Source organism: Alternaria triticimaculans, assembly GCF_023758025.1.
Source record: "Alternaria triticimaculans strain BMP 0046 chromosome Unknown scaffold_15, whole genome shotgun sequence".
NCBI lineage: Eukaryota > Fungi > Ascomycota > Dothideomycetes > Pleosporales > Pleosporaceae > Alternaria > Alternaria triticimaculans.
In genome coordinates, this window is record NW_026055972.1 from 178782 (window position 1) to 206155 (window position 27374).

A 27374-nucleotide genomic window follows, 5' to 3' on the forward strand; every position below is an offset into this window, starting at 1 on the left:
CACAACAACAACACAAGAGCTCAGACATTACATTTTCCATTCTCAAAACACTCTGAATAAATGTGCTAGTGGGTATCAAAAGACCTACGCCTTCTCATTCCCAATACTTGCGCTCCCACCGCCTCTCGCCTCAGCCAGAAGTTGTGTACCAACAACCTCGCCATTGCTCTTACTCTTGAACACACCAGAAATAGAGTACAGACCCATAAAAGGCTCGTACACATACTCCTCCTCCCAGACTTCCTCGCCCTTGTAGGTAACACTCTCGTTGAACCCGTTGAACCGCATGTTCTTGAGGTAATCACCCACAACATTAGTCGAGGAGATGGTTCCAGAGTTATCAAGGATTTGCTCTACGATATCGCCGTTTTGGGCCAGGACACGGCGTTTGTTGGTGTTGCCTTCGAAGTTGTTGATGGAGTAGAGGATATTGTTGTGGAGATCCCATTGATGGAAGTCGAGGTCGCGTTTGGCTTTGGCTTGCGCAGAGGTGTCGTTGCCTCCTCCAGTAAGGCCACCAGCCACATCGCCAACGAGACCAGCAGTATCGTTGATGATGGAGCCAAGGCCGTTTCCTAGCTCAGCGATCACGGGGTTGAGATCAATGCTGTCGAGCACGTCGCTGACCATGTTGACGAGGTTACCCAGACGGGCTTCGAGGTAGACTTTTGCGGTGACGTTTTGGATTAGGAGGGTGACTTTGTCGATGGATAGGTCGACTCCGGCGTTGAACTGCAGCAACTGGAGGACTTGGGCGTCGAGGTTGATCTTTGCGGTGAGGTTGTCGACGCCGATGAAGATTTCGCCGACGTGGACGGAGGCGTTGAGGAGAACGTCTGGGACGGGGCTCAAGGCAGAGATGTTGGACGATGATGTGTTTTCTGTTTCGTAGAGGACGGCAGATGGGTCGCCGTCATCTCGTACGTCCAACTTGTAGCCACTGTAGCCATCGGATGCAGATTGGCAGACAGCGAGGAAAGGCAACGAAAGGAGTGTGATGGTAGGTAGTATCGACAACATCTTGACTCGTACTGAAAGAGAGACTGGCCGAAAGTCGACGTGCTGCTGAACAAAGAGCGAAGGACAGGAAGCAACAACTCAATGGATGTCGTCAATCGACGAGAAAGACGGGCGGGCACAACGGTTAACACTACCATCGGGTGGAGTAGTAGTGAGTTGCCTGCAAGGATCATGTGCATAGCACCATCTTCCATTACCCGTCATCCACCTACGCTAGCAAGAAAAACGGAAATTAAGGAGATCCATTCCCACACCTGCGATTCGATAGAAAATCCAGAAAACCGGCAGTTCGTATGCGGAATCAGGATTTCTACATGTTCATGCCTTAGCACTGCTCCAGATGGTGCGATCCAGCCTTGTAGGAACCCCTGCGCGGCTGCATAGGGGGCTTTACCCGAGATTACCATTATGGGAATCCTTGCAATACTCCATGTGCATGATTGCCGTGCCCGCTGATTTGCAACGGGATTCCTTCGCTATAACCGGTACGTGGGTCGTGGTTTGCTGATACTTGTACGGCTGTCTCGCTCGTTAATACTGCCGTTGTTGTTGCTGTCGTCGCCGCTCACGCCAACATGTCGTTCTCTATCCGCCTACTGCTCATCAGCATTTTTCTTACTTTCGCTACACTCATTTCTGCGCAATCGGAATCTGGGGCTCCTTCGACCCCAGCGCCTACAAGCAGCACCCCACCGCAAGGCAACGGAACTACTACGAGACCGCCAGAGGTTGCGCCTACTGGATCTTCGCCCCCAGATGTGCTCCTCCGCGTCCCTGAACTGCACGTTGGAAGAATTGAACTCGGCGTCGAGAAGCTTCAGGCAGATCTTAACCTCAACGCCAAGGTCGCCGGTCTCGTCCAGATCAATGCTGGTGTCCAGGTCGCCGTGGAGAAGGTCAACATCACTATTGCTGACGTAGATGTTGAACTCGAGTTGATTGTACGATTGGGCAACCTGGTCTCTATCGTGGAGCGCGTCTTTGACTCTCTGGACCTGAACCCTCTCTTGATCGGTTTGATCGGAAACGTCACCAACTTGGTCGGGGAAGTGATCGGTGCAGTTGACGGGCTTGTGAGTATACGAATGGCTCGATGTCAGAAAGTAACTAACAGCATATAGCTTGGATCGATTACGCAAAACGGAAAGACGCTCAACTTCTTGGTCGACAACCTTGGCAACATCGTCCAAGAGGTAGTAGGAAGCGGCGGAGACGCCCTCCAGCAGATTGTCGGAAACTTCAAGGTGAGCAGCTTCAGATACCGTGAAATTTTCGACCACTGACCTGTCGTGCAGCTCAACATGACCGAAGTCGCTGGAAGCGCAAAGCAGGTTGGCCAGGGAATGACACAGAAGACCTTCAACTACGAGCCTCTCAACGCGCTCGTCGATATCGTGACCAACACCGCTGGTCAAGTCGTATCCGCGGTCGTCCAGAAGAAGAATGGTGGTGGTGGCGGCAGTGGCGGCGGCTCATCGTCAACAGCTTCGGCTTCCGGTACTCCCATGCCGGTTAGCCTGCCTGTCGCCTCGGCTACTAGCTCTGCGTAGGCGTATATAGCGTCGCGATAATGGCATAATCTAATGCATCTTGAATACTGTTCATACCGGGTCTGTGATGTGGTTTGTGGTTGTGCAGAGAGAAAATGAAGTTTAGGTGCGCGAGCGACGCGATGCCTCGTCAGGTGGGAGAGATGACGTGGGACGCTAGGGCCACGCCCCAAGCACACAAGCACGGCCGTGGACGCGCATAGGCATACCCTCCTTTCATCGGCATCATTGCGCAAGGCCTTACAACGATCGTTCAATTCATAAGGTGCGACATGTAATGCGAAGAAAACCAATTGACATTAGAGAAGTCGTGATACAAAAGAGTGTCCATAGTTGAGTCCCATCTCCCAGCCCACTAATCACTATCAGAGTCATCGTCGTCCTCACTCTCGTTATTTGAGCTTGAGTCGCTTCGCTTCTTCGATTTGGAAGACGTCTTCTTCTTCTTTTTCTTCTTCGCATCGTCGTCATCCTCACTCTCACTCTCTGAAGAGCTCGAATCGCTGTCCTTCGACTTGGACCGACTCTTCTTCTTCTTTTTTGACTTCTCCTTCTCGTTCTTTTGCTCTTTCCTCAGTCCTTCTTTGGATGCTTTGACTTGAAAGGTCGTGCCCATCGTATCGATCATGTAGGTGTCGAACTCTCTAGCGGTGCTGGCAATCTTTTCAAATTCCTCTCTGCCCACACTGATCTCAACGTCCTTACGATCGTCGTAGCCCTTACCATCCTTCTGGCTTCTTGCCTTGAACTCAGCCATGGCGATTGCGGTATGGAAAGCGTTTCGGATCTGGCGTCCGTTCCAGCGTGCGCGCTTGCTGTCTCCGCTGTCCTTCCAGTGCTTCTTGGCAAACTTCATGATCTCTTTTTCCTTGATAGTGACGTGGCTACGGCCGCTTTTTTCCAGCACATACGTGGTCTGATCAATGAAAGTTTGCCACACTTCCAGTGTAGTTTCCTTGTCGAAATCGGGATCTGAGGCACCAGGATTAGAGCAAGCATTGAGGTAGACTAGAAAAGCACTTACAGAACAGCGAGATGTGCACTCGAGACGTGAAGGCCTCATCAAAAGTGCCGACTCGATTAGTGGTCAGAAAGAGTAAACCTTTGTAATACTCCAACATGCGGAGAAACACCGATACGATACTGTTGCGCTGCAGATCCTCAAGCTTCCTCTTCGCGAGGAAGACATCTGCTTCATCGAGCAACATGACGCAATCCCATCGGCTAGCAAGCGTGAAGTGTTTCTTCAAGTTCTTCTCGACATCGTCTGCCGTGCTTCCAAGATCACCACATGTGATAGGGTAGAGTGGCTTCTCTACGAAATCGGCAATGCATTCGGCTGTGCACGTCTTGCCGACTCCAGGAGCACCTGATAGTCGTTAGTGATATACATCAAGGCTCTCAAAGAAGATATTGTACCATGAAGGAGGATAATAAGCCCTTGCCCTTTACCCCGAACCAGATCCATATCATTCTCTGAGCTTCCAGTCGTAGCTTGCGATCCTCGCTTCCGGAAATGCTCCTGGACTTGAGATTGAAGGATGCTCTTGTGACCTTCCGATAAGACAAGCTTTTCAAAGCCCCTACCCTTCTCTTCTTTATCTGGTTCCTTGAGATCCTTGACATTGACTTGCACTGCTACATGTTAACACGGACCGATGCCGTTGAGGACTGAAGACTTACCCCACTCCCGTGAACGGAACTTGTACGCAAAGACGCGGTAATGGCAGATACCGAGGTCTTCATCCTTTATAGCCGGCGCGTCCGCCGTAGCTAACGACGATTTGAATAAGGGGTTCTCGGCAATGTACTTCTTATAGACTGCCAGATCCGAAACTTGATCATGTACAATTGGATTGCGATGACCACAGGAAAGGCTGTAGGAACTACAATTCCTCCCCCTCGAGCAGTCACTCGTTTCAGATACATCCAGATGTTCCGGCACCTGGTATCTTGGTATGTCATCGGGGTTTATCTGGAAGTATCCTTTCATGTCAACGATGACTTTGTCGTTGAGCTCTTCGCGAGTGCTTAGTTCGAGGCCTTTACAGTCAACATAGAACGCAGTGGGAGCGGCAGCGTATTTGACAAAGTTCTTGCCTCGTTCTCTTAGTGTGGTGGCTGTGTCGGAAGCATACTCGCATGGGAAGACGTCGAGGTCACGAATGTCTCTCTCTCCTGGATATGGAGCAATCACAATTCGTCGCCGTACGGGTACCGGTCTGGCACCGTTGAAATCCAAGTAATATGCATGTATGCAGAACGGATTGACCCCATTCACAGCCTCGAGCTTTTCCTCAGAACTGCGTAGAGTGATAGAGGTTGGAAACCTTGGTGCGGACGAGGAAGGCAGTAAGGCTCTCCTTCCACCAGAAGTCATGAGAACTCTCATGCCCAATTGCTCTTGAATACCTGTATCATCTAAAGCGGCCGATTGCTTCGTGACCACAAGATCTCCAGTATGGAAAAGGTGCCATAGATCACAGAAGCGTACCGTGTCCACCCTTCTCCTTCGGAAATCCATGTGGCCTGGTAGTAAGTAGTGATCGAACAGGTTGTCCATGGACTCGAACGACTTCCGAACCTCAGTTATAGTTGACCAGCCCCCCATATTCTTTCCTACACACCCGTTGTTTTCGTCAAAAATCTCGAGCTTTCTCAGGACGCGGTCCCACTGTTCTGTCGTGATAGCGTCAGAAGTAAGAGGCTCTTCGGTAAGTGGAGCAATCCCACCCGTCTTAGAAGACTCCTCTTTGCCTTTGACAGTTCTGTGAGGCTGACGTGTTTTGAGTGCGTTGTCTGACATCTCGGTGACTTCGAACAGCCCACCCTCCTTGTTCGCCGGTCCGTTGATCATCCTTGTCAGAGCTTGAAGCACTTTAGGCAACATGGCGCGTATGTTTTCCTTATTGTGAAGGAGGGGCTTGAATGGTCGTAGGATGATGGTGTCCACCGCTGTGTCCTCGGCGACGAGATATCTTCGAAGCAGATACAATATCCCGGGTGCGTTGATTCGAATTCGATCCGGGAAGTGCTTGCTCTTCAGTTTGGCCATCTCTTCTACCAACCTCTTCTCATCTGTCGATTTTGATGAATGCTTCAAAGCCGCCTCAGATGCGATGGCCTGTTCATCTACATCAATGTCTTCCATCGTGGTGAAATCCGGCTCCCTTCGTCCCGGATTCTCGGCTCTCTGCGCTTCTGGCTCTCCAACAAAAACGTCAATCTGATGGCTAGGAGGGACTTTTTTCCCGTCAGATTTCGCGGATAACGGCTTCTCCAATCCTTTGGAGACTTGGAAGTTCAATTCTGGTTCCATATACGGCACCTTGGCTTCTGTAGGCGGCGGAGCTGCCGGAGGAAGTTTATCCACGCCATTGATTAGCCGATATAGCTTCTTATCAAAGGCAGTGGTGGTCTCCTCCAAGCACAGGAGTCTAGACTCCACGATACGGTTGAAGTGGTTGACCTGTTCTATCCGTTTTGGAAACACTTTGAGACGCGACTTCATCTGGGCAGATTTGCTGCTCGGCCTGCTCGGCCTCTCCCATTCAACATCAGAGCCTTCACTGAGTTCATCCTCCTCTAACTTCAGATTGAGACTCTTGGGTTCTTTAGAGGTGCTTGACGGTTTGCGCTGGCCGTCTTCGCCATTTGTCTTCAGGATGGCCTTCGAAGGTTGCGATTCGGTATTGCCTGTCTCCTGTTCCGGTGACTCTTGGCTTGCGCCGATCTCGACTGGCGTTGCATCGATCTCGGGGTTGACGGCTTCACTTGGAAGCAGTGTGATTGCCTTTTCGGCAGCAGGCTTTCCAGCTGTCATGTTTTCAGCAGCTGTCAGAGTAAATGTAATGATGTGACATACTAGGTGTGTCCGACTCGTTGCTCGCGGCGAGCGTCACTTCCGAACTATCAGAGCGAGACATGGCGGAGTTGGCTTCTGAGCCGCGTTCGCAATTATCCCTATCGACCAACGAGTTAGATCTTCCGGTTATGAACTATAACACTGGGCACTAAAAAACACATCGTGCGATAGTATCTGTAAAAAGCTTACCTTGTATTCAATGAAATAGCTCCAATTGCTCGTGAACCCGGTCGATGGTGGTTGGGCAACTGTGTAGAAGGTACATGAGAGAGACCAACAGCCACGACGAAACTTGTCCAGTATCACGGTCATGCGCCAGGCATTCCCCTCATCTACAGCGGGGTACCAACAAAGTCCATGTGACGCCGTGCATGGGTGTTCTTTATTTTAGCCCTATTGCCGGCGGCGTAGTTGTCACCTACCTATCTCGGTCGATCAGCCCCCAACAAGTACTGTGAGATCATCAGTACATCTATTGCAATTGTGATCGCAAAGTCGCCGGAAGGTACGAGAGTGATTGCAGTCTAGCACATGTCCACAAGCTCGAACTGTCAGTTGCAGAAAGATCTCTTGATGCGACTGAGCGAAGCCAGGCTTTGCTTGCAGTCGGTAATCCTGAGTTACTTCGACATGGAGTGATGGAATGTGAGGGCTTGCAGGATACCGGGATCTTTGCGGGCTTTGGCGCTTAACGCCTGTTCGCACTGATCATGAGATGGACGCTCTGGCCTATCGTAGGCCCCATACATCAATTTCCCCTGCGAAGTACTATGGGATCGGGTAGAGCCAGGCGGCAGGCGGCAGCACAGCCTTCGATAACGATAATGCGGATCTGCATGGCCCCCAAATAGATGCTGTGCCACCTGGGCAGTGCCAGCCTTGGAGCCCCTCAGCCTCGTCCGAAAATCAGGTAGTCACCTGCGCAGGATTTCCAGTATCGGGAGTAAGTTCTAAGCCCCATTGCATACTTGCTGGGATGCTTTAACTGCGCTTCGAGGTTGAGTTGAGCATCCAGACGCAGCAAGTTGTCTGCCCTTCCTAAGAGACCATGGCGCCCCACCAACTGGCTGATGACGTATTTCCGTTTCCGTCTACGCAGCCCATATCAGTAGACTTTATCGAAAACCGAGATGCAGGATTCCGAAACACCGAAGGCGATTTGCAATGCAAATATGACCCAATTCGTCAAACGTTCGTACCCCTCCCGGTAGTTCCAGATACGGCGCTCGAAGACCAGGAAGCGGCGCTCGAAGAGAGCAAACTGCAGGTAGTCGCAACCACGGAGAGCTTTGTAAAGGCCATATCAGCTCTGAAGAAAAAGAAGTCCAAGGAGAAGAAGATAGCAAGCTTCGATCTCGACTCTTGCCATGACTGGAAAGACATCACTCTGCTCATACAGGAGGTGGTGAAGGATTATCACAAGGATGATTCCACACGAGGACGTCTACGCGGCCAAGTTCGGCGCGTTGGGGACAACGCGAAGTCGATACAGACCTTTGTTGGCCTCTTGCCCGACGGAGAGTACAAGACTCTCTGCGGAGGACTGATGTTAATACTGACGGTTAGTCATGTCGGAAAGATGCACCCCGACTGCAAGCGCTGATACATATACCAGGCCATGACGGAGCATTCGGAAGTCCGCAAAAGAATGGCTGATTTGTTGCGAGAAGTGCCCGAAGTGGTGAACATGTGTGAGCAGTACCAAACGCTCTACGGTCCAGGAAATACCATACAGCTGTGCGTGAATGACATCTACACGAACCTCCTCGTGGCTCTTGAAGCAATAGTCGAGTGGTACAGACAATCTTCCTGGAGTAAGTCCACTCTCTCAATGGCACGATCCTTTGTCTAGAGCGTGAATCATGTACTCACAGTGTTAGAACATGCCAAAGACAGTCTTTTGAAGAACAGTAACTACGGGGAAACGATTGATCAATGTCTCCAGAACATCAGCCGCTCTAAAAGTCGCTTCACGGACGAGACCCAGGTGTACTTGGCTTATTATCAACAAGCTACATTTCAAGGAACACGCAAACTCAACGCTCAGTCCCATGAGATCAACTCGAACGTTCTCAACCTGAGTGGACAGGTTGTCCAAAGCGAAGCGAACCTCAGCCACGTGATGACAGACGTGACGACAGCTGGTGTAAACGCGATTAAGGGACATCTTGACGACGCAATCAAGAATGCTGACTGTAAGCCGAAGCCTCGTCGATCGAGTCTCAATTCGCCTTGCTGACCTTACAAAGGGCAGGGCAACATAGAGAAACTTGCCAAGACCTTGATGGCGCAGCAGTTGGACGCCGCAAATGACAGTGAGTCAAATGTATGCCACTACACTCCACAAGCTAATACACGACTAGAGCAAGAGATACTGGAGCTTAGAGACCAATTCGCCAAAGCAGTCATCACCCCGAAGTGTCTCATGAGAGACCTGCGATTGAAGCCCAAGAAGCATACACACCTACAAGAAACTTCTATGGTGCTCAAAGATGGACTGAACAGCTCGGCGAAATTCCAAGAACGCGCTGGCTGGGCAGGCAGCAACCGCCGTTTCCAAGCCTGGCTGGGAGGAGAGAATAACTCCCAAATGCTGTGTGTCCAGGGCCGCGGCGATTTCGACAGAACATCACCCCTGAGCTTCCTCATATCAATCCTCCACGAGAGGCTCGTGACAGCACCACGCACGCTGGTCCTTCCGTTCTTCTGTGGGAGAGGCAAAGTAAGTGATGGACCCGTGGTCATGCTTAAGGCGCTAGTGGTCCAGCTCCTCAGTATTTGCGACGCCGAAGGGCACACCGGAGAGAAAGGTCGACCCATCCTCTCATTTCTTGGACACGAAGAAAGGATGCAGTTGAACGTGCAGGACTGCGTGGCGTACACAAAAGTGCTTACGCAACTGCTACGAGAGCTGCGTAAGAAGTATGATGCAATCTTCATTTTGATCGACGGTGTTGACTTCTACGATTCGGATTTCGAGGAAGAGACCGATGATTTTGTTAAGAGCATGAGGAAGTTGGTCAAATCGCTCAACAAGCCAAATGACGAGGCGCTTGGTGGTGTTGTAAGGGTGCTCTTAACAACAGCCACATATTCGAGCCGCTTCGATTCTCCTGCGAAGCCACTGGTTGTAATTGATGTGCCGGAGTATATAGAGGGGTCGATGGACGGGTTCGAGAGGTTCACGTAGATAGGCAATTTGTGTAGTTTTGGGCGATGCCAATCGCAACCTCTTTTCGTGTCGTGAGCTTCATCCACTCCCACTGTTCCTCGTTAGTTCTTATTGATCTCTTCTTCAATACGCATGCTACACTGACCTTGACACTCAAAATCGTGTTGCATGTGGACGCACACAGCCTCATCGCGTACATCGGGAGCGGTAGCACCTCGACAACTTCCTCAGAAGCGCTCGTCCATCCAAGCAGCGCTCGATGTCGGTGTGATGATGTGACTTAACAGGTTGCGAATCCGGGCAAAGACTTAACTTTCACCCTCCGTCCGTCTCAACCACCCCATAGATATGCGGCATCTTGTCTCTCTTGTTCGCGTTCAACCATTCGCAGGTCGTTTCCCAATCTGCTTCCAACTCGTCCTCATCAAGAGAGAGCGGATAGGCTTCCTCATATGGTAGGGTTTTGTCTTTCTTTAGTTGAATTCTCATAGTGGTTCGATCGAGTATGTCCTTGCGCTGTTTTGCAGCCTGTTGCTGGAAGGCTTGGTAGAAATCTTCGCCGTACTCGTTGAGGTCGAGCCATACGTTCAGAGTAGTCGCGTCCCATACGACACTCAATCTGATTCTATCAGTAGCTTTCTTAGGATCGGCATTTTGAACAGGCGCGCCAGGGCCAACATTTGGTCGAAGAGGATGTGGATGCGCAATATGCGTATCTAGAATTGTAGGTGCCGGTGAAGACTGCTGGCCTTCCATATCTCTTGCATAAGACTGCTGCCGGGAGAGGAGGGGCTCTACCACATGATGTGGGGTGTATCGGTCGTCTTGACGGTGGATGGAACTTGCGCCGTCATAGGTCACTGCCGAACGATGAAAAGATGCTGGAGGTGGTGTGGGGGCAAGGGGTCGGAAATCCTGCTTGTAGTTCTGGAAAGTTGAAGGTTGCCGAGCTGGGGACTGAGGGACGATAGTAGGTGTGTATTCTAGCAGAAGCGGACATCTAGTCAGCCAAAGCGCATAACCCACTTATCGCTACACTGTATACACACCTGCAATCTCTTGACCCGAATCGTCGTAGCCAAGAAGGATGTCTATGTCAAGCGTTTCTTTTGGTACCACGTAAAACAAAGTTTCGTGTGTGGAGTTGGAATGAGGTTGGCGCCATGTAAGCTCAATGGCGCATGAGACTGGTACCAGTCGAAGTTCTCCGGTTACGCGATGTGGCACTTCCACGTGGGTTAAACCGGCCTGACTTATATTGAAAGAGTCTTCGAGTTGTCGTCTGCCAACAACGTCACCGCGTATCACGCTGTGCTTGATCAAGGCCGGTCTCATTCGGACCTTGTGGTCTACGACCTTGGTGCCGACGAGAGTAGGAAGCAGGATGTACTCCCCCGAGCTGTTTTCGTCTCTGGTAGAGTGAGATGTTACTGATGATGCTGTAGCAGGAGGGCTTATCGGATAGGATGTCGAGGGAAAGCGGCGTGGCGGCCCCTGGCGGGGAGGCGGAGTTCCAGTGTGTTGCGATCCATGTGAAGAGGGCGGAACACGTGGTGGGAATGTGACATTGATGTTGTTCCCGACAGGTAAGGAAGACTCGTTGTGCTTTGGTCTTGATTGTATTAGGGATGAGAACACTTCCTGGAGGGTTCTTTCCCGTTCTTCACAGCACCTAGTAAGGATCTCTACGGCCTGCTCTGGGCTATGGTCGACCAGCTGTGCGACACATTCACGTATGCGATAGCGATCCATGATGTGCAGTCGAGGCGATCGGGCTGCATCTAGGTGGGGCTTACTGATGTCGCACGGACGGAGTTTGGGACGCTGCGGGAAGCAGCGCTAGCTAAGGCGCAATCGTCCATTGTCGCTCATGGTTGCCGTGGCGTGAGGAGGTAAAAAATTGATGATCCTGCGAAGCGCACTGCGTGTAGCACGAGTCTCGTGGCAAGGCAGAAGATGATGGGCGCGCAGGCCGAAGATTCGCACAGGAACCAGGAAGCGCTTATCGTTTCATCGGTATCTAGGGTCATGATTCGCTTGAAAATACGCTTTGCCGTTGCGAGTTGACCGGAACTGCACGTCGATACAGGGCTGTGAGAACATCATCCAGCAACCTTGAGGCAGCCGTATGCAGCCTGCAGCACACCGGTCAAGGCTTTTTCGTACCCCGCTCGGCTGGCCAGAGGCTTGTCCCAATCACAGCTCCACAGCCTTCCTTCATCGTATGTCTGAGGCATCCGAGTGTGGTCAATCCCATAGGTAGTTTCCTCAAAGCCGATTGTCTCCAGCGAATATTGTGGGCGCCGTCGAACATGTCGCAAATGTCTACTGCTAATCGTACGTCGAAGGAAGTTCAAGTCATGACGGGAGTAACGTCTGTCAGCCGGAATATCGCCAGCGGTAATGCTCTTCAAATCAATGGCACCGTGGCAGACAACGTCTACAATTTCAGCATGTAAGTCGAACTCCGCTACAATGGACTGAGCACGCTCCTGACAATTCCAAGCAATACTTTAGTCGTAAATTATCAGTATGGCTGGGATCCGAAGATCGTTCACCCTGTGAGCCAATCAGCATTACCGAGTAGATGCATAGCGATGACGGACGTACGCAAGGTGTTGAAGAGTTCAGCTCCGTCGAAGGTGTCCGCAACGTTCACTGCACAACTCCCAGTAAGAGCACCCAGCGTGACCATTTGAAAGGTGGCGGCTGACGACGACTAGATACGCGCTTCGGATCGGTCTGTCCACCAAGGACAAAACTTGATCCTCAAGCCTAGCAAGAATGACAGTCGGCACCCAGTCTTCGCCATGTTTCGACCCGATTTCCCAAACAATTACATCGCGGAGAGGATCGTGCGTCGGCTGAGCCTCGTAGTATACAGGAGTTCTTCGTTCACGGTAGAAGCTGGCTCAGACCAGATCCACCTTCCGCCCACGAATGATTATGTCAATCTCGCCTGTTACCCGGAAGAAGAGAAAGACGACTTTGCCATATATCGCTTCTATGTTGTTAAGCATCGCCAGTTCGATCTCCTCTTCGGCGCTGGCTCGGTCAGGTCTGGCTAAACCGACAAGCGAAGAGACAAGAAGCGGCAATTGGAGTTAGGCGCAACCTCCACCGTCTTCCCGTCCGGGGTCCAAGGACGACGTGGCATCATGCACAAGTAATGTCAGCTTTCAACCGCTTCTCTCAGAGAGATGTCCATCCTCATTGGACGCCAATGGCGGTGCGAACTTGGAGTTCTTTTGGGGTGCATTTATGGCTGCAGATCGCTTCGCGGGGGCGAATCACTGGTCGCTATCTTGCATGCACGCTGCGAACTGTCACCGGACCAACCGTACTTACGGTCAACTCGCAATCGACACTGCGCCCCAATAACGCTCTGGGTAAGTTCAGCTGGCCATTAAGTGCTGTCTCGCACCCTTCGAGCTGTCTGCGCAATCTCCTAGTACTTGTGCTCTTATCTCTCCAAAGGAATTTCAACCGATACCTTGAACACTATGGTAAGTCCACTTAGTTTGTATGGGTGGCAAGGCTAATTGTCGTAACAGGCTGAAGCGGTGGCTGTTGTATCCGCAATCCAAGCTACTACTCAACTCGTAGAGCAAGTCTTCCGAATCTTCAAACGCCTCCGCGATGCGAACGCTCGTCAGAAAGGTCTTCCTGAGGTCCTGGCTCGACACTATAGCGAACTCAAAAGTATCAAGGCAATCATGGGTATGATCTACGATGAGCAGGACCTGAAGACACCCACTGTTGCCGCGGAGCTGGTTCGACTACAAGACGTGTCGGAGAGGCTGGCTGCCTTGATCAAGACTTTGGTTCCGTCAACCACAAGTAAGATGATCCAGTTTGCGCGCCAGCTGGTGGACGGCTCAGCAGACGAGAAGAAGCTGAGCGCCATCATGGGCGAGCTGGTTCAAGTGAAGGCTGTGCTCGTGCTGTCCATTCAAGTCGCCCACGTAGGAGTAGTCCGCACCATGGTGAGAACTTCGAGCCTCGAATCGTGTAAGACATTGACTGATTACGTGACGCATGTAGGGGAAACAAGCTGTAGCAAATGCGGAAGCTATACAGCGGATCGACGAGTCCTTCCGGGAGCTTGTCCAGGATTGCAAGGGCCTGAAAATTGCACAACTGCTCAAGGGCCGACGTCCATCAAGTGGGTTTTCGGCTGACGATGATGTATCCAGACTAACGATATTAGATGACGGCTTTGTCCCATTGACTCTGGCTGATCTCAAGGCTCTCGACAAGGCGGGTCATGGTGATGGCGAAGATAGCGAAGACGAGACGCTCGTTGATGACTCAGAAGCATCGCCACGAGAAGTTCCCGTCAAGACCGAACGCATCGTTATCAACAATGCATCTCGTGGTTACGCTGTTCAGGTCAATGCTCCGCTGGATACAGATATATACAAGCATTTGAGCAGTCTGAGAATCCAGGACAACGTGGCCGAGGAGCAGAGTGTGCAGATCAACTATGGCACGACGACCAAGTCGTTGTCGATACTTCTCGAGCTCGCGCGACTAAGGCAGGTAAGCGCGCCCGTAATCGCGCGGTGAGAGATTGCGGTTAGGGTTCGGGGCTGGATATGGCGGCCCTATCTTTGTCTCGTATAGTATGAGAATAGCGTGATGGTAATTAAATGATGCCTCATCTATATAAGGCGAGATTGGGATAGTGGAATGTGACTGATAAAAGTACATAACTCGTAGTTACGTGAAAGAGAGTCACGCGTTGCAGTGTTCGGGCTCAGGCGCTCCTTCCTCCAACGCGTTTGCGCTAGTGGCCCGGCGTAACCTTAATCCGACAATGGCCAGCTTCGGAAGCTTCCACGCCGTCATGGGCGTCAACACCAAGGTGCAACAGTCGCCATCGCTATCTCACCCACAACCTTTACCCCACCGTCTTCGCTGTCGCTCACTACACGAGTTCCTTGCATTCAACCCCGCCTTAAACAACACCCTAGCCTAAACATCGCCGCCGGCGCCCGCCACAGCCATGGCGCTCGATACCTTCTTCCACAACAAGATCGAGACGATGAAGCTCGAGATCATACAGGGACAGGCCAAGCTAAGACGACTTGAAGCCCAGCGCAATGACTACAACTCAAGAGTACGGTTATTGCGAGAAGAGCTCGGCCTTCTCCAGCAACCGGGATCCTACGTCGGAGAGGTAGTAAAGGTCATGGGTACCAAGAAGGTGCTTGTAAAGGTTCACCCTGAAGGCAAATATGGTATGTATGACCTCACGAGTAGGCCGAACCAAGACTAATCAAGGCAGTCGTCGATGTCGCGGACAGCGTAGATATCAGTAAACTCACCGCCGGAAAGCGCGTCACTCTCCTCAGTGACTCCTACAAGCTCGAGAAGCTCCTTCCCTCGTCCGTCGATCCCCTCGTCTCGCTCATGATGGTCGAGAAGGTGCCCGACAGCACATACGACATGATTGGTGGTCTGGACCAGCAGATCAAGGAGATCAAGGAAGTCATTGAGCTGGGTCTGCAACATCCCGAACTCTTCGAATCGCTCGGTATCGCTCAGCCCAAGGGTGTTCTGCTATACGGTCCTCCTGGAACAGGAAAGACACTGCTTGCGCGTGCGGTCGCACATCACGCCGACTGCAAGTTCATTCGTGTGTCGGGTAGCGAGCTGGTACAGAAGTACATTGGTGAAGGTAGTCGCATGGTTCGCGAACTCTTCGTCATGGCACGAGAACATGCACCCAGCATTATCTTCATGGACGAGATTGACAGCATTGGATCAAGTCGAGTGGAGGGCAGCTCAGGTGGTGATTCCGAGGTCCAGCGAACCATGTTGGAGTTGCTGAACCAGCTGGACGGTTTCGAGCCAACCAAGAACATCAAGATCATCATGGCGACCAACCGACTTGACATTCTAGATCCCGCCCTCCTGCGACCCGGACGTATCGACCGAAAGATCGAGTTCCCACCGCCAACCGTCGAGGCGCGTGCCGACATTCTGCGCATTCACTCTAGGAGCATGAACTTGACGCGTGGTATCAACCTGACAAAGGTCGCAGAGAAGATGAACGGATGTTCAGGTGCTGAGCTGAAGGGTGTGTGCACTGAGGCTGGTATGTACGCCCTCAGGGAGAGGAGAGTGCACGTCACACAGGAGGACTTCGATCTGGCGACCGCGAAGGTGCTGAACAAGCACGACGACAAGGCGACCAGTTTGAGCAAGTTGTGGAAGTAGACCATGGTACGTGGTCATGCTACTGCGCTGGCCTGCATTATGCATTGCTGGTGTTTACGTCGAGATTATGTACACCAAACATAGACGTGCAGATTCTTGGTACAAACAAATAATGACTACCGACCTTCAAGATCCCTAACATGGTTGACGTTGATCTCGCATGGTCAGCTCAAGTGTGACGGCACGTCATACTAGCGCGGAGTAACGCCCGTCAGGACCTACCTAGCCCGCCATTTCCCACACCACCTCGCATGCACTGCAGATCGTAACCATCTTGACATCGCTTATCGCCTACCACAGTACAGTCGCAACGGCCTCAGTTCCTTATCGCGTGTGTGGACCAGAGTTATGGACGCAGTACTACCATGGCGTTCGCCCTGGAGATACCCCGCGCATCGTGGTGGTGGTACCTTCCGCCGCGTGGTATTGCGCGAGCGGGAAGCCCGATTGCGCGACAAGGAACATTATAAGTCGTCACACTAACCATGCAGTTTCCCAACCCACTGGCTCAATCAAATACCATTCCGTTAAAGATCCTCCATTCACTAAGTTCTTAAGCGACGCTAATGCCTGTTGTGCCTCGCCACCTATTCCCTTGACTTAACCCGGCTGTCTGTGTTTACTGCGATCTAGCTTAACCCTCGCTCTTACATTCTTTGCGCTCGTAGCCGGCTTCAAAGGGCGAAAAAGGCACCATGTCCGACTCGCCAGTAAAGATGGATGAATCACACGGTTACAAGGAACCTTCAGCGCAAACCGTAGCAAGAGATGGAGAAGCGCCTGTGAGCGTTTTGGAAGATGGATCGTTGGACCCCGTGTACGAAGCCAAAGCGAAGATGCTGAACAAGGCCATGCAAGACATCGGGATGGGAAAGTATCAATGGCAGGTAAGTACCCAACCATCAACATTCTCAGATCTATTATGAACACGCCTCATGCAATCAACCTTTCCCACATATTCATCCCTCATCTCCATCTACTTCCTTCCAGCAAACTTATATCTACCAGCTCTTCATCGTGATTGGATTCGGCTGGGCAATGGACAATCTCTGGCCGATAGTAACATCCCTCATCTTCACGCCCATAACCAACGAATTCAACCCCACACGCCCACCGCTACTGTCTCTCTCGCAAAACATTGGACTTCTCTTCGGCGCCGTCTTCTGGGGTTTTGGCTGCGACATCTTCGGAAGACGATGGGCATTCAACCTCACTATCGGTATCACGGCTGTGTTCGGAATGATAGCAGCGAGTAGCCCCAATTTCGGTGCTATTGGCACGTTCGCTGCTCTTTGGTCTGTTGGTGTGGGCGGAAACCTGCCTGTGGATTCAGCGATTTTCCTGGAGTTCTTGCCTGGGAGCCATCAGTATCTGCTTACAATTTTGTCGATCTACTGGGCGCTCGCGCAAGTCTTTGCCACGCTTGTAGCATGGCCGTTACTTGGGAACCTCACCTGTCAGCAGACGGATACAAACTGCACAAGAGGAGAAAATATGGGATGGCGGTACTTCATGATCGTGAGTACTGAGTTTTACATTCTTGGAAGTATCTGCTAATACTTTCCAAAGGTCATGGGAGGCGTCGCTCTCCTGATGTTCATTGGCCGCTTCGTCTTCTTCACAATCTTCGAGTCCCCCAAATTCCTGATGGGCAAAGGCCGAGACGCAGACGCCGTCCGCATCGTCCACGAAGTCGCGCGCCGAAACGGCAAAGAATGCACCCTCACCCTGGAAGAACTAGAATCATGCAACAACTACGCGCTACCTGGTACCGTCCAGCAAACCAGCACCGCCACCGCAGCAGTCAAGCGCAAGCTCCAGAAGCTAGATAGCTCACACGTAAAAGCCCTGTTTGCGACCAAGAAGCTAGCCTTCTCAACTAGCACCATCACACTCGTCTGGGCATTCATCGGCCTCGGCTACCCCCTCTACAACGCCTTCCTACCCTATATCCAAGCCACCCGCGGTGCCGACTTCGGTGACGGCTCGACCTACATCACCTACCGCAACAGTCTCATCATCGCCGTGCTTGGCGTACCAGGATGCATCCTCGGCGCAGTACTCGTCGAAACACCGCACATCGGTCGCAAAGGCACACTAGCTCTCTCTACAGTCCTCACTGGCGTCTTTCTCTTATGTTCCACAACGGCGCTCACCTCCAACGCCCTTTTAGGATGGAACTGCGCCTATAACTTCATGAGCAACATTATGTATGCGGTGTTGTATGCGTATACGCCTGAGATCTTTCCGACCAAAGATCGCGGTACGGGAAATGCTATAACGGCGAGTGCGAACAGGGTGTTTGGTATTATGGCGCCTATTGTGGCGATGTTTGCGGATTTGGAGACGAGTGCGCCGGTTTATGTTAGTGGGGCGTTGTTTATTGCTGCGGGTATTTTGGTGCTTATACTGCCTTTCGAGAGTAGGGGGAAAGCGAGTATGTAAATGGGCAAGCGCAAAACGTGTTCCGGACGACACAGATGCGTGGATAGTGTGAATGCATCTATGTACTTAGAACGGGGCTTCTACAAGGAAAGTACAAGAACGAATATGCAAATAGTCATCACAATGAAGTCTCAAACAGCCCCTGGGGTAGCACCAGAGGAAGCAGCACCCGACGACGTCGTCCCATTAGCACCCGGCCCTCCAATCAGATCCGCACCCGTCTGATTCTTGTTCGCAACACCCCCACCCGCCTGATAATCCGCAGCAACACCAAACATCTGATCGTCATTATGATCAGCCGTAGTATTAATTCCAATCTGAATCCAAGCCATCAACCCATCCTCTACCCCATCACCCAGATACACGTACCGAGGAAACGGATCAAAATCGTCATCAGCCTGCACAACCGACAAGAAATCGTCGTCGTTGGTGATATACGGCTGTGTGCTGAAGATATAAGGTTCCGTAGCCTCAACCTCAGCCTTGAGATCTTCAGGGTAGAAAAGCTGACCAGCATGTGCGATCACGCCATCGGCGCCCGTAGTGCCGTTTGAGCGAACAGTCACATTAGACTTGACGAGAAGGTGCGTGTGTGTCGCGCGATCGGTATAGTGGCCTGGAAACAAGGTTTCGAAAGCGACGACGCCATCAGCATCTGTTTCTTGGACGCCGCGTAGAAAGGTGGTGTTGAGGCCACCTTGGCCGTTCTCAACGCCGCTGTAGTAGCCCGTGGCGTTGGAGTTCCATATGTCGACGTAGAGGTGTGGGACGGGCTCGCAGGTGGTGATGTCGACGTATTGGACTTCGAGGTAGAGGTCGATGCCCTTTTGGTCTTCGACTACGTTCTTCCGGATCATTTCGCCGGTGACGTAGTAGGGCCCGAAGGTGAGTTCGGGGGTAAGGATGCATGAGGTGTTTGCGGCGAATATGGCGCTAGTGGGTGTGTCGGGCGTGTAGTCCATCGTGCCGGTCATGTTGTGATTGACCTTTTCGAATTCCTGGAGTTGCTTCAGATCACGACGGTACTTCTTGGGCTCTGCATGTTGATGTTAGCCATTGTTATTGGAAACAGGTTATGGCATTGGGGAAGAGCATACTTGCAGTGATTCCACGCTTCCGACGAAGATCATCCAGGGTGTTTGCGCGACGTTCTTCAGAACGCTGCATCAAGCTTCGGTGCTTGAGCGTATCTTGACATCCAGCCAAAGAACGTTTCGCCGCAGCCGCGCGCAAGCCACGAACTTCGATCTCGCGTTTGATCTTGGCATGGTCGTGTGTCTCGCCGGGGTGAGCTAAGACGGTGCTAAAGAGAGAGGTCGCTGCAGCAGCGCTCGTCAGAACGAGAGCGAGGTTGACCATGTTTGATTGCCAAGTTTAGTAAAGACAGGAGTTGGTATGATCGGATGAACGACTTCGAGGTACAACGATTTGATACAGCCGGCTAGCGACGCTGGAGAAATGATGATGGAGATATACACTTTACAGTGATACTCACTGCCTTTGTACAACAGTGCGTATCTCATAAAAACTGCCTGAGATATACCACTAACTTCGTATCCCTACATGTAGACCTAAAATGCTGATGTACGATTTCAGTGTATGTCTCACACGCATTTCGTACATGGGAGATCTTACCCCTACCTAACCGTGTTGACTCTTGTCATCCTATCATGTCGAGCACTGAAGCCATTACCACTTCATCACCCATACCAAAACTTCGTCACGATATGTGACGCGGCAGTCGACAATCCAGGTCTCGCCTGGAATAGCTTTTCGTTGTACGAAACTCTAAGCCATTCGTACTACATCTAGTGCTATTCGTCATACTGTATAACGCGGCCATATCCATACGAAGTGGGTCTGAATGTGTTCGTCTGCCCGGGGAGGTTGAAACGAATCAAACAATGAGGTCTGGGGGACGGGGCGGCTGAACGAAGTGGGTCACGGGGAAACGGGAAACGCTAAGACTTGCCAACAGCCCGAACGAGCGGTAATAAAATCTCTCCCATTGGTTATCATCAGCATCAACTTCAAGACGTATGCTATACGAGTTGTCGTAAGCTCCGTCGGACTTGTTGTTGATCTTTAGATTGCGATTGATGTACGACAGATTCTCCAAAAGGCGAACACTACTTGCGAGCTCGACTCCAGCCCGCACGATACCATACTGATCTCATCATTTGCTTCCCCAGGCCTTCTGCATCAACTCCTCGACACCGATCGGATGAATCTGGGGAAACTCATGGTTTCTCAATCCATCTTTCGAGGCATCCATGTTCACACGTACAGCCAACATGCTGAACTCGACGACTAAGGGTTGAATGAATTCCGGAGGAAACTCGTATGAGCCTTCTGGTTGCTCGAGCACCGTGGCTTGACCCTTCTCCAACTTGTCGATGGTATCGTAGGTGATGTCCCATTTCGTGCCTGTCATCAAACTGTTAGTCTCAAATCCAATCGCCACGGTATGGATGTAGGGATGACTTACCCGTAACCTTCTCCGCCAACTCAACAGCCTTCTTCCACGTCAACGCATCACTCGCAAAAGGACTAATCTCAGGCCATTTCTTCTCCTCATCCAACGTCGCAACAATATACTTCGCTAAGTCCGTCGAATGGATAAACGAGACCGCCGAATTGCCATCACCTGGCAGCACCGCCTTCTTGTTCTTGAAGTCCAAAGCGTAGTTGAAAGGCTTCATGTTAGACTTGACATGCGGCATGGCAAAGTAGTCCGAGTACCAGCCTAGGAAGACGCGCGTGAAGTCGATGTGAGAGTTGCGAAGTAGATCGGCGGCATCGAGCCACCATTTCGCTGAGGGGTACACGTCGAGGATGCCGGGTTGGGAGTAGTTGACTCCGTATTCGCTGGGCATGAAGCGCTTTACGTTGCCGGCGTCGATGGCGGCGTGGATGAGGTTTATCTGCGATTCTGCGCCTGGTTTGTCGAAGAGGCGGAGGGCGGATATGACGATTTCGATGTTGTTCTTCTGGAGTAGCTCTTTCATTGATGCGACGTCGTCGTAGTTTGTTTCGAGCACTGACACAGATTCGAGGCCTGGTATCTTGCTTGCCTGGATGTCATTTAGTGATTTGCCAAGTCAGATGGGTTTTGTGTTCATACGCTTCGGCTTAGAATCAGGACTTGGTGTTTGCCTTGTCGCACAAGTTCCTCGACGATTGTACGGCCGATGCCGCCGGTGCCTCCAGCAACTGCTACGGTGACCATGGTTGAGGTTTGATTGACGGACGTTGATGTGAGGAAGAAAAGTGGAATTGACTAGGCGATGATGCACCTGAAGGAGCTACTGAGAGTTGGTAGAGTTGATTATGACATTTGAAGGATATCTCAATAGGCTTTATATGGTCAGTATGTGGACGACACCCGGTCGAAGGATTCATGTCTACACGAAATGGCATTGCCTATCCGTGACTGTGTACCTTGGCATAGCGACAGAAAGTTGCTCGTAGACATCGATAGAAGCTACGCGGCTGCATGCATCTTGATAAGGCCGCTCGTAAATGTCCCGTCCACTGAGAAGCCGCGACTCAAACATGAGACCTTGGCAAGGCGCATGATGTGACTACCTCAAGACATCAGTGTCCGCCCTCATAGTTGTGTTGCGGCGTCATGCCGGACTCACGGGCATTTGGAAAGTGCGTAAAGTGGGGAAATCAGGGCGGAGAGAGGCTTGGGAGATGGGTGGTGCATCTGCGCTAACTATATACAGATTAGACTAAGCCTGTTTGAGCGTCATACGCCGGTGATATCACCCCGGGGCCGTAAACTGGAAACTTCAATGAACAAATGTCCTTGAATTATTCAGCTGAGTACCTACATACACCTTGTTTTCGCTGACAAAAGTTTTTCGTCCGGTGCCATACTTTTCGTCCTGAAGCGCAATTATTGGTCCTGAAATACGCTTAATCGCGCATTCCACGGAGCCCGCTCGTAGCGTACATATCGCATCAGACTCGTCTTTGTCCGAACGTTCGGCCTTGTGGCAATGTAGCATATTTTGTTCTCTAGAGATCGCCTCTGACAGTGCGCGATTGTACGCAGGCAAGAAAGGTTGCTTTGGTGTCAAGAACAGCGACAAACCTGGCCGAGCAACACCCGGCCGACGTCATCCACTTCTGGCTTTCGCGCTCAAACCTGAAGAGTCTTGTCTGGAGAAAAATTGGGTTATTTACTCTAAGAGTTGGAGACCTGGTAACAATGGTAGACATCATACGCTCGAGAGTAACTCGCTTCTTGTTTCTTCGCCTTGAAGCAAGTACATCTGCATCACAAACTAGACACCAAAACACTTTCAGTGATACTGATCAGCCATTCACTCTCGCCTCGTATCGCTGACATGTCACAACCCTCACCCCTTCATCACACCAAAATCACACCCCCAAAAGTTCACACCCATCTCTTGAAGCCACCCCATCACCGAAACAGCATCTCCTCTCCAGCAATAAATACCACAAAACATCATCACCTCCCTCTAGCCCCCATTACTCTTCATACCTCACCCCAGCACGCACGTATCACCACCACAGTCACCATGCTCCCCTTCCTAGTAGCAAGCTTCCTCAAGGACCGGATCCTGAATAAAACCTTTTTCGTCTGCATCTTCACCCTCATCTCCCTGATCATCTACCTCTTCGTCCTCCTCGGTTGTATAAGCACAGGTGCTGGCATCGAGAGTCTGTACTGGGTTATGATATCGCAGAATGGGACTGCTGGACAGCCACCCGTTGCGGTGCGAATAGGGTATTTCGGTATGTATCTGCGTTGAGTCCACGCTCTACAAATGGCTGTAGAGTTAGGTTGCGCGTTGGAGTCACTGACACTATAGCAGGCCTCTGCGCATCCTTCCCACCAAACACCACAGCGCCAAGCGATAACCCCACACCAGCCCCGTTGGAATGCTTTCCAGGAGATACACCACCAGGCCTTTCTAGCATACCAATGACACACCCCGTTCTCGCTTCCGCCCTGGCACTTCAGAAATCCTCCTTATACCCTCTTCCCGCGATCGCCTCATCGCTCTTCCTCATCTCTCTAATCTACTACTTCATTTTCCGTGAGCGAGGCGGCCGGAATGAGAAGGCTTCGAAGTTTCTTCTGGGGGTTAGTGCGGCACTGGGCGTTGCGGGCGCGTTGTGTGCGATGGCTAGTGCAAAGGCGTTGCATGAGATAGGGATTCTGCTGGGACATCATGCGGTTGGTGGCGGTGAGGGGGAGGTCAGCATCGAAGCTGGGAGTTGGGAAGGTGCGGGGCTGTGTATCGCGGCTGGTATTCACTTTGTTATTGTGGTTTATGCGGCGATCGGGATGCCGGGGTTTAGTCTGGGTTTCGGTAGTGGTGGATATATCGGGAAGAGGTTCTTGTAGAGCTGGCGGCTAGAGGCGACCCGAATACAGGGATATGAATAGCTGTTGTTAATGCGAAATCAGTATCTTTGAATGCGATCAGTGGTAGGGTGTCATGATCCGCGTCAGCATCCACATTTGTGAAACAGTGTTGACCAAAGATGTCGGGTCTGAATTGAGGAATATCGAATACTGTCGAGCCCGTTCCCGAGTGTGCCCGCAACACCATGAACGCCTCGCCAAGGAAACCCTCGTGCCTGGAGATGCCGTCGCATTCGTGATAGAAAAAGCGCTTAGAACTGGTCCAGGGTCATGCTCATAGACACGTCCGTGTTCTCGACCATCTTTGTGAACTCCTCGAAGCTGATCTTGCCGTCGCGGTCTAGGTCGGCCTCCATGATGGTCTTGTCGACAATCTATGTGTTTGTTAGACGTTTCCGCCATATAGCTTCCAACATGTATTGTACGCACCTGTTGCAGCTGTTGGTCCTTCAGGTTGCTTCCAACCATCATCTTCAGTACTATGAAGAGCTCGCCATTGCTGATGTAGCCGTCGCGGTCGATGTCGTATACGCGGAAAGCGAATCGCAGCTTCTCCTCCTTGTTGCCCTTGCTACTGAAAGCTGAGAGACCGGAGACAAACTCTTGGAAATCGACGTCGCCGCCACCATCCTCGTCGAAGATAGCGATCATGCGTGTTGCGAGAGGGTTCGAGGAGATTTGGGGGAGGGCTAGGAATTCGTCGCGCTCGATGGTACCAGAGTTGTCCTGTGCGGATGTTAGCCAAACATTCAGCTATTGCTTATAGTGCTGATCGCGCACCTTGTCCAGCTTCATAAACCGTTTCCTTAGGCGGTCAACCTCCTCGCGGTCAACTACATGCTGTTAGCAAGCTATTCTCAGCCCCGCAGACGCCCCTTCGCGTATGCCTCCTCTTTCGCTGCTTACGTACAGTTAGACCCGGAGGCTATGTTGTCGAGCAGCCCTGATTGTTGGTTACCCATTCTGGCGATTTATCTGGGGTAGGAATTGAATGTGGAGGATATTGTCGTGTCTCGATGTCGTGGGGCTGCTGGTCGCCGCCGCTAGGGTCCAACCGCGCTAAAGGCAGGCACCGCGCCCCGACGTCAACCGCCAAGACTCCACCTTCCCTTCCGCGCATCCACATTCAGCACTCTGCTCGAGCCTCACGTTGCGGCGTAGATTCAGACACAATGGACTCAGAAATACCCACCGAAGTTGGCTCAGTGCTACAGGGCGCGTCCATCAACCAACACCCATCCGTACGCCATGACCTGAACCCATCGACCGCCGCATCCCAGAAGCAGCCCGTCACCCTTAATGAACACCCAGATCCCGATAGCTCGGAAGTCGGCGAAGATGAAATACCAGTCAGCGTGTTAGATCCGGTACCGCGCCAGAAGACGATGCCCCCGCTACCAGACCTTCGATTCGAACAAAGTTACCTAAAGAGCATCGAGCAAGCAGAGGGATGGCAGGGTGTGGCATGGATTACATTACGAGATCAGGTACAAGGAGATAAGAATGAAGCATACAGGAAGTTTCGCTAATTAGTGGCATAGGTCATCATGTGCTTCGCGCAAGGCGTGTTATGGACTCTCCTACTCAACGGCTGGCGGCATTGGAACCGATCGACCAAGTTTAGTGGACACGGCGTTGGTGCGCGGATACGGAGATGGTGGTGGGGAGTCAACAACTGGACGATACCGAATGCAAAGTCCAAGTTGAGGGATACCAAATTGGCGAAGAACGTGACGGAGGTAAGTGTGGCCTTCTTGAAAGTCCGGCGCCGAACATGTGTTTGAAGTGTGGGATCAACGCTAACGATCTTTTAGTATTACGAAGGAGAGTTCTCAAGCGCTGCTCAAGATTGAATGCGATGATTCGTAGCTCTCTCCCTATTCAGCCATACCTGCACCTAAATGTCATAGGCTTGAGCAGGCCCTTTGGGCGTGACGAAAACACTCCAATGACCAAACCAGACCACTTGGTGTTACTCGCATTGCTAACTCTGTCTTAATAATGCACCTCAGACTCCTTAGTTCCGCGGGTGGCGTCCATCGGGTACCAAATGCGGATTGCGGCACGGGCGCCCCTCCAATCCGACGTATCCACCCTCGCTCTCATCTCATCCTTGGAAATCTTCCTCGCGCCTCTCCCTACTTTCTATTACTCCAAACAGCAATACTTGCCATCTCAATCTAACAATCTCTCCACTCCGTCGTAACGTTAGTGCCGGATTTGAAGTAGAACCATGCCGGTGTATCTCATCCTATCCAGAGGAATGCCCCGCAATCGCAACTTGCGGTTCAATACCGTAATAAACATCAGTCGCACCCGCTTGGTATCATCTACATCGAACTCAAGGGGCCAAGTTCCACTTTCCCAAAAACCTACTACCGTCGGCAAAAGTCCGAAAGCCAAATCCTTGTTATCAGCCTTACCAAAGTCGTCGCAGGCCAACCAGAAAGTTCACGATTCCATTTCAAAACGACCGGCTGGTACCACCATAGGCCCCCGTGTTGGTCTGAGTAACCATAAAGTGGTCTCTACTGCCTCCCTTCGCTCCCGTCCAATCGACTCTCAATTATCGAACCTTCCACAACCGTCACCACCGTCACCACCGTCACCACCGTCACCACCGCCACCACCGCCACAACCGCCACTATCTCAGCAAAGACAGGCAGCTCCTTCAAGACCATGCCGACGTGGTAATCTTCAAATTTCTCCATCCTATTGCATCTCTCCTGGCGACTCACAGACTTTCACGCTCCCTGACGGACGTCAACTTGGGTATGCGATATATGGCAGCAGACATCCGAAAGCAGCCGTCATTGTCGCATTCCATGGTACTCCTGGTTCGCGTCTGGACTATCGCATGTGGCACGATTGGGCGTTGAAAAATGGCGTCACCCTCGTTTGTCCAGAAAGGCCAGGTTATGGCTTATCTACAATCGACAAGAATTACGTGGTAACAAGACACGCCCATGATGTTCAAAGGTTGATGGATCATGTTGGATATGAACAATATAAAGTCATTGGTGCTAGGGGTGGCGGCCCATATGCTCTTGCTATCACTCACATTTGCACCAAAGTGCAAGTTCAGGGCACCCTGCTCATGGCCCCCATAGCTCCAATTGATGCACCAAAAACTGGCGTGCCGATGAACAGAGCTGGCGTGCCGATGAGTAGGTATCTATGGAGATTACTCACTATCTTCCCGTTTCTTATGGAGCTCAGAGTCTCCTTTGTAAGTAGGAAATTCTTGAGAAACATGGCGGCCATAAATCCGGCAACCGAAGAGTTACGCAAGACCGAACAAGGGCACAAAATCATCGAGGGGCATGCAAGACACGGTACTCCTGCAGCCTATGTCCATGATCATTGCGCGCAGCATCGCTATTGGGGATACGAGCTTAGGGACATAGATGCTAACCGAATCGTTATAATTGCTGGAGGCATGGACGTACAAAACCCTCCGGATGGCATGCGATACATGCGCGATCGACTACAAAACACTGAGCTCTTCATACATACAAACGACAACCACTTCACTTTACAAGCGAACCACATGCGTCGTGCGTTGCAGATTCTACGCAATATGTAATCATTACATACAGTCAATTCAAATACTCGCTTTTTCCGCTATTGACCCGAACTCTTGACTTTGCGGATTCCTCATCACAAACAGGAAGATGGAGATATCGATAT

The 27374-nt window shown here is 51.5% G+C and overlaps 12 protein-coding genes across 12 annotated transcripts; 6 read left to right on the plus strand and 6 right to left on the minus strand.

The window, feature by feature from the left end:
* Positions 1-84: 84 nt before the first annotated feature.
* On the minus strand, positions 85-1020 carry J4E78_008463 (uncharacterized protein; the record flags this gene model as incomplete). Its single annotated transcript, XM_049369064.1, has 1 exon — positions 85-1020. The coding sequence occupies one exon, from the start codon at positions 1018-1020 to the stop codon at positions 85-87; it is 936 nt and encodes a 311-aa protein (XP_049219131.1).
* A 575-nt stretch (positions 1021-1595) lies between these two features.
* On the plus strand, positions 1596-2570 carry J4E78_008464 (uncharacterized protein; the record flags this gene model as incomplete). The annotated part of the gene is made up of 3 exons (XM_049369065.1): positions 1596-2093; positions 2142-2264; positions 2316-2570. 3 exons carry the CDS (start codon positions 1596-1598, stop codon positions 2568-2570), a joined length of 876 nt encoding a protein of 291 aa, XP_049219132.1.
* A 355-nt stretch (positions 2571-2925) lies between these two features.
* J4E78_008465 (uncharacterized protein) lies at positions 2926-6496 on the minus strand (the record flags this gene model as incomplete). The annotated part of the gene is given in 6 exon segments (XM_049369066.1): positions 2926-3578; positions 3595-3939; positions 4023-4205; positions 4254-4406; positions 4485-6386; positions 6436-6496. 6 exon segments carry the CDS (start codon positions 6494-6496, stop codon positions 2926-2928), a joined length of 3297 nt encoding a protein of 1098 aa, XP_049219133.1.
* A 987-nt stretch (positions 6497-7483) lies between these two features.
* J4E78_008466 (uncharacterized protein) lies at positions 7484-9625 on the plus strand (the record flags this gene model as incomplete). Its single annotated transcript, XM_049369067.1, has 4 exons — positions 7484-7956; positions 8332-8630; positions 8685-8750; positions 8799-9625. The coding sequence occupies 4 exons, from the start codon at positions 7484-7486 to the stop codon at positions 9623-9625; spliced, it is 1665 nt and encodes a 554-aa protein (XP_049219134.1).
* Positions 9626-9922: 297 nt separating this feature from the next.
* On the minus strand, positions 9923-10363 carry J4E78_008467 (uncharacterized protein; the record flags this gene model as incomplete). The annotated part of the gene is made up of 1 exon (XM_049369068.1): positions 9923-10363. One exon carries the CDS (start codon positions 10361-10363, stop codon positions 9923-9925), a length of 441 nt encoding a protein of 146 aa, XP_049219135.1.
* Positions 10364-13110: 2747 nt separating this feature from the next.
* On the plus strand, positions 13111-14176 carry J4E78_008468 (uncharacterized protein; the record flags this gene model as incomplete). The annotated part of the gene is made up of 3 exons (XM_049369069.1): positions 13111-13113; positions 13162-13593; positions 13652-14176. 3 exons carry the CDS (start codon positions 13111-13113, stop codon positions 14174-14176), a joined length of 960 nt encoding a protein of 319 aa, XP_049219136.1.
* Positions 14177-14615: 439 nt separating this feature from the next.
* LET1 (26S protease regulatory subunit 8) lies at positions 14616-15832 on the plus strand (the record flags this gene model as incomplete). The annotated part of the gene is made up of 2 exons (XM_049369070.1): positions 14616-14850; positions 14898-15832. The coding sequence occupies 2 exons, from the start codon at positions 14616-14618 to the stop codon at positions 15830-15832; spliced, it is 1170 nt and encodes a 389-aa protein (XP_049219137.1).
* Positions 15833-16527: 695 nt separating this feature from the next.
* J4E78_008470 (uncharacterized protein) lies at positions 16528-18277 on the plus strand (the record flags this gene model as incomplete). The annotated part of the gene is made up of 3 exons (XM_049369071.1): positions 16528-16719; positions 16841-17350; positions 17402-18277. 3 exons carry the CDS (start codon positions 16528-16530, stop codon positions 18275-18277), a joined length of 1578 nt encoding a protein of 525 aa, XP_049219138.1.
* Positions 18278-18408: 131 nt separating this feature from the next.
* On the minus strand, positions 18409-19636 carry J4E78_008471 (uncharacterized protein; the record flags this gene model as incomplete). The annotated part of the gene is made up of 2 exons (XM_049369072.1): positions 18409-19313; positions 19375-19636. The coding sequence occupies 2 exons, from the start codon at positions 19634-19636 to the stop codon at positions 18409-18411; spliced, it is 1167 nt and encodes a 388-aa protein (XP_049219139.1).
* Positions 19637-20453: 817 nt separating this feature from the next.
* J4E78_008472 (uncharacterized protein) lies at positions 20454-21506 on the minus strand (the record flags this gene model as incomplete). The annotated part of the gene is made up of 3 exons (XM_049369073.1): positions 20454-20704; positions 20766-21351; positions 21402-21506. The coding sequence occupies 3 exons, from the start codon at positions 21504-21506 to the stop codon at positions 20454-20456; spliced, it is 942 nt and encodes a 313-aa protein (XP_049219140.1).
* A 2429-nt stretch (positions 21507-23935) lies between these two features.
* CNB1 (Calcineurin subunit B) lies at positions 23936-24646 on the minus strand (the record flags this gene model as incomplete). The annotated part of the gene is made up of 4 exons (XM_049369074.1): positions 23936-24058; positions 24114-24410; positions 24465-24517; positions 24595-24646. The coding sequence occupies 4 exons, from the start codon at positions 24644-24646 to the stop codon at positions 23936-23938; spliced, it is 525 nt and encodes a 174-aa protein (XP_049219141.1).
* Positions 24647-24856: 210 nt separating this feature from the next.
* J4E78_008474 (uncharacterized protein) lies at positions 24857-25537 on the plus strand (the record flags this gene model as incomplete). Its single annotated transcript, XM_049369075.1, has 3 exons — positions 24857-25171; positions 25226-25423; positions 25499-25537. The coding sequence occupies 3 exons, from the start codon at positions 24857-24859 to the stop codon at positions 25535-25537; spliced, it is 552 nt and encodes a 183-aa protein (XP_049219142.1).
* Between the last annotated feature and the right edge of the window lie 1837 nt (positions 25538-27374).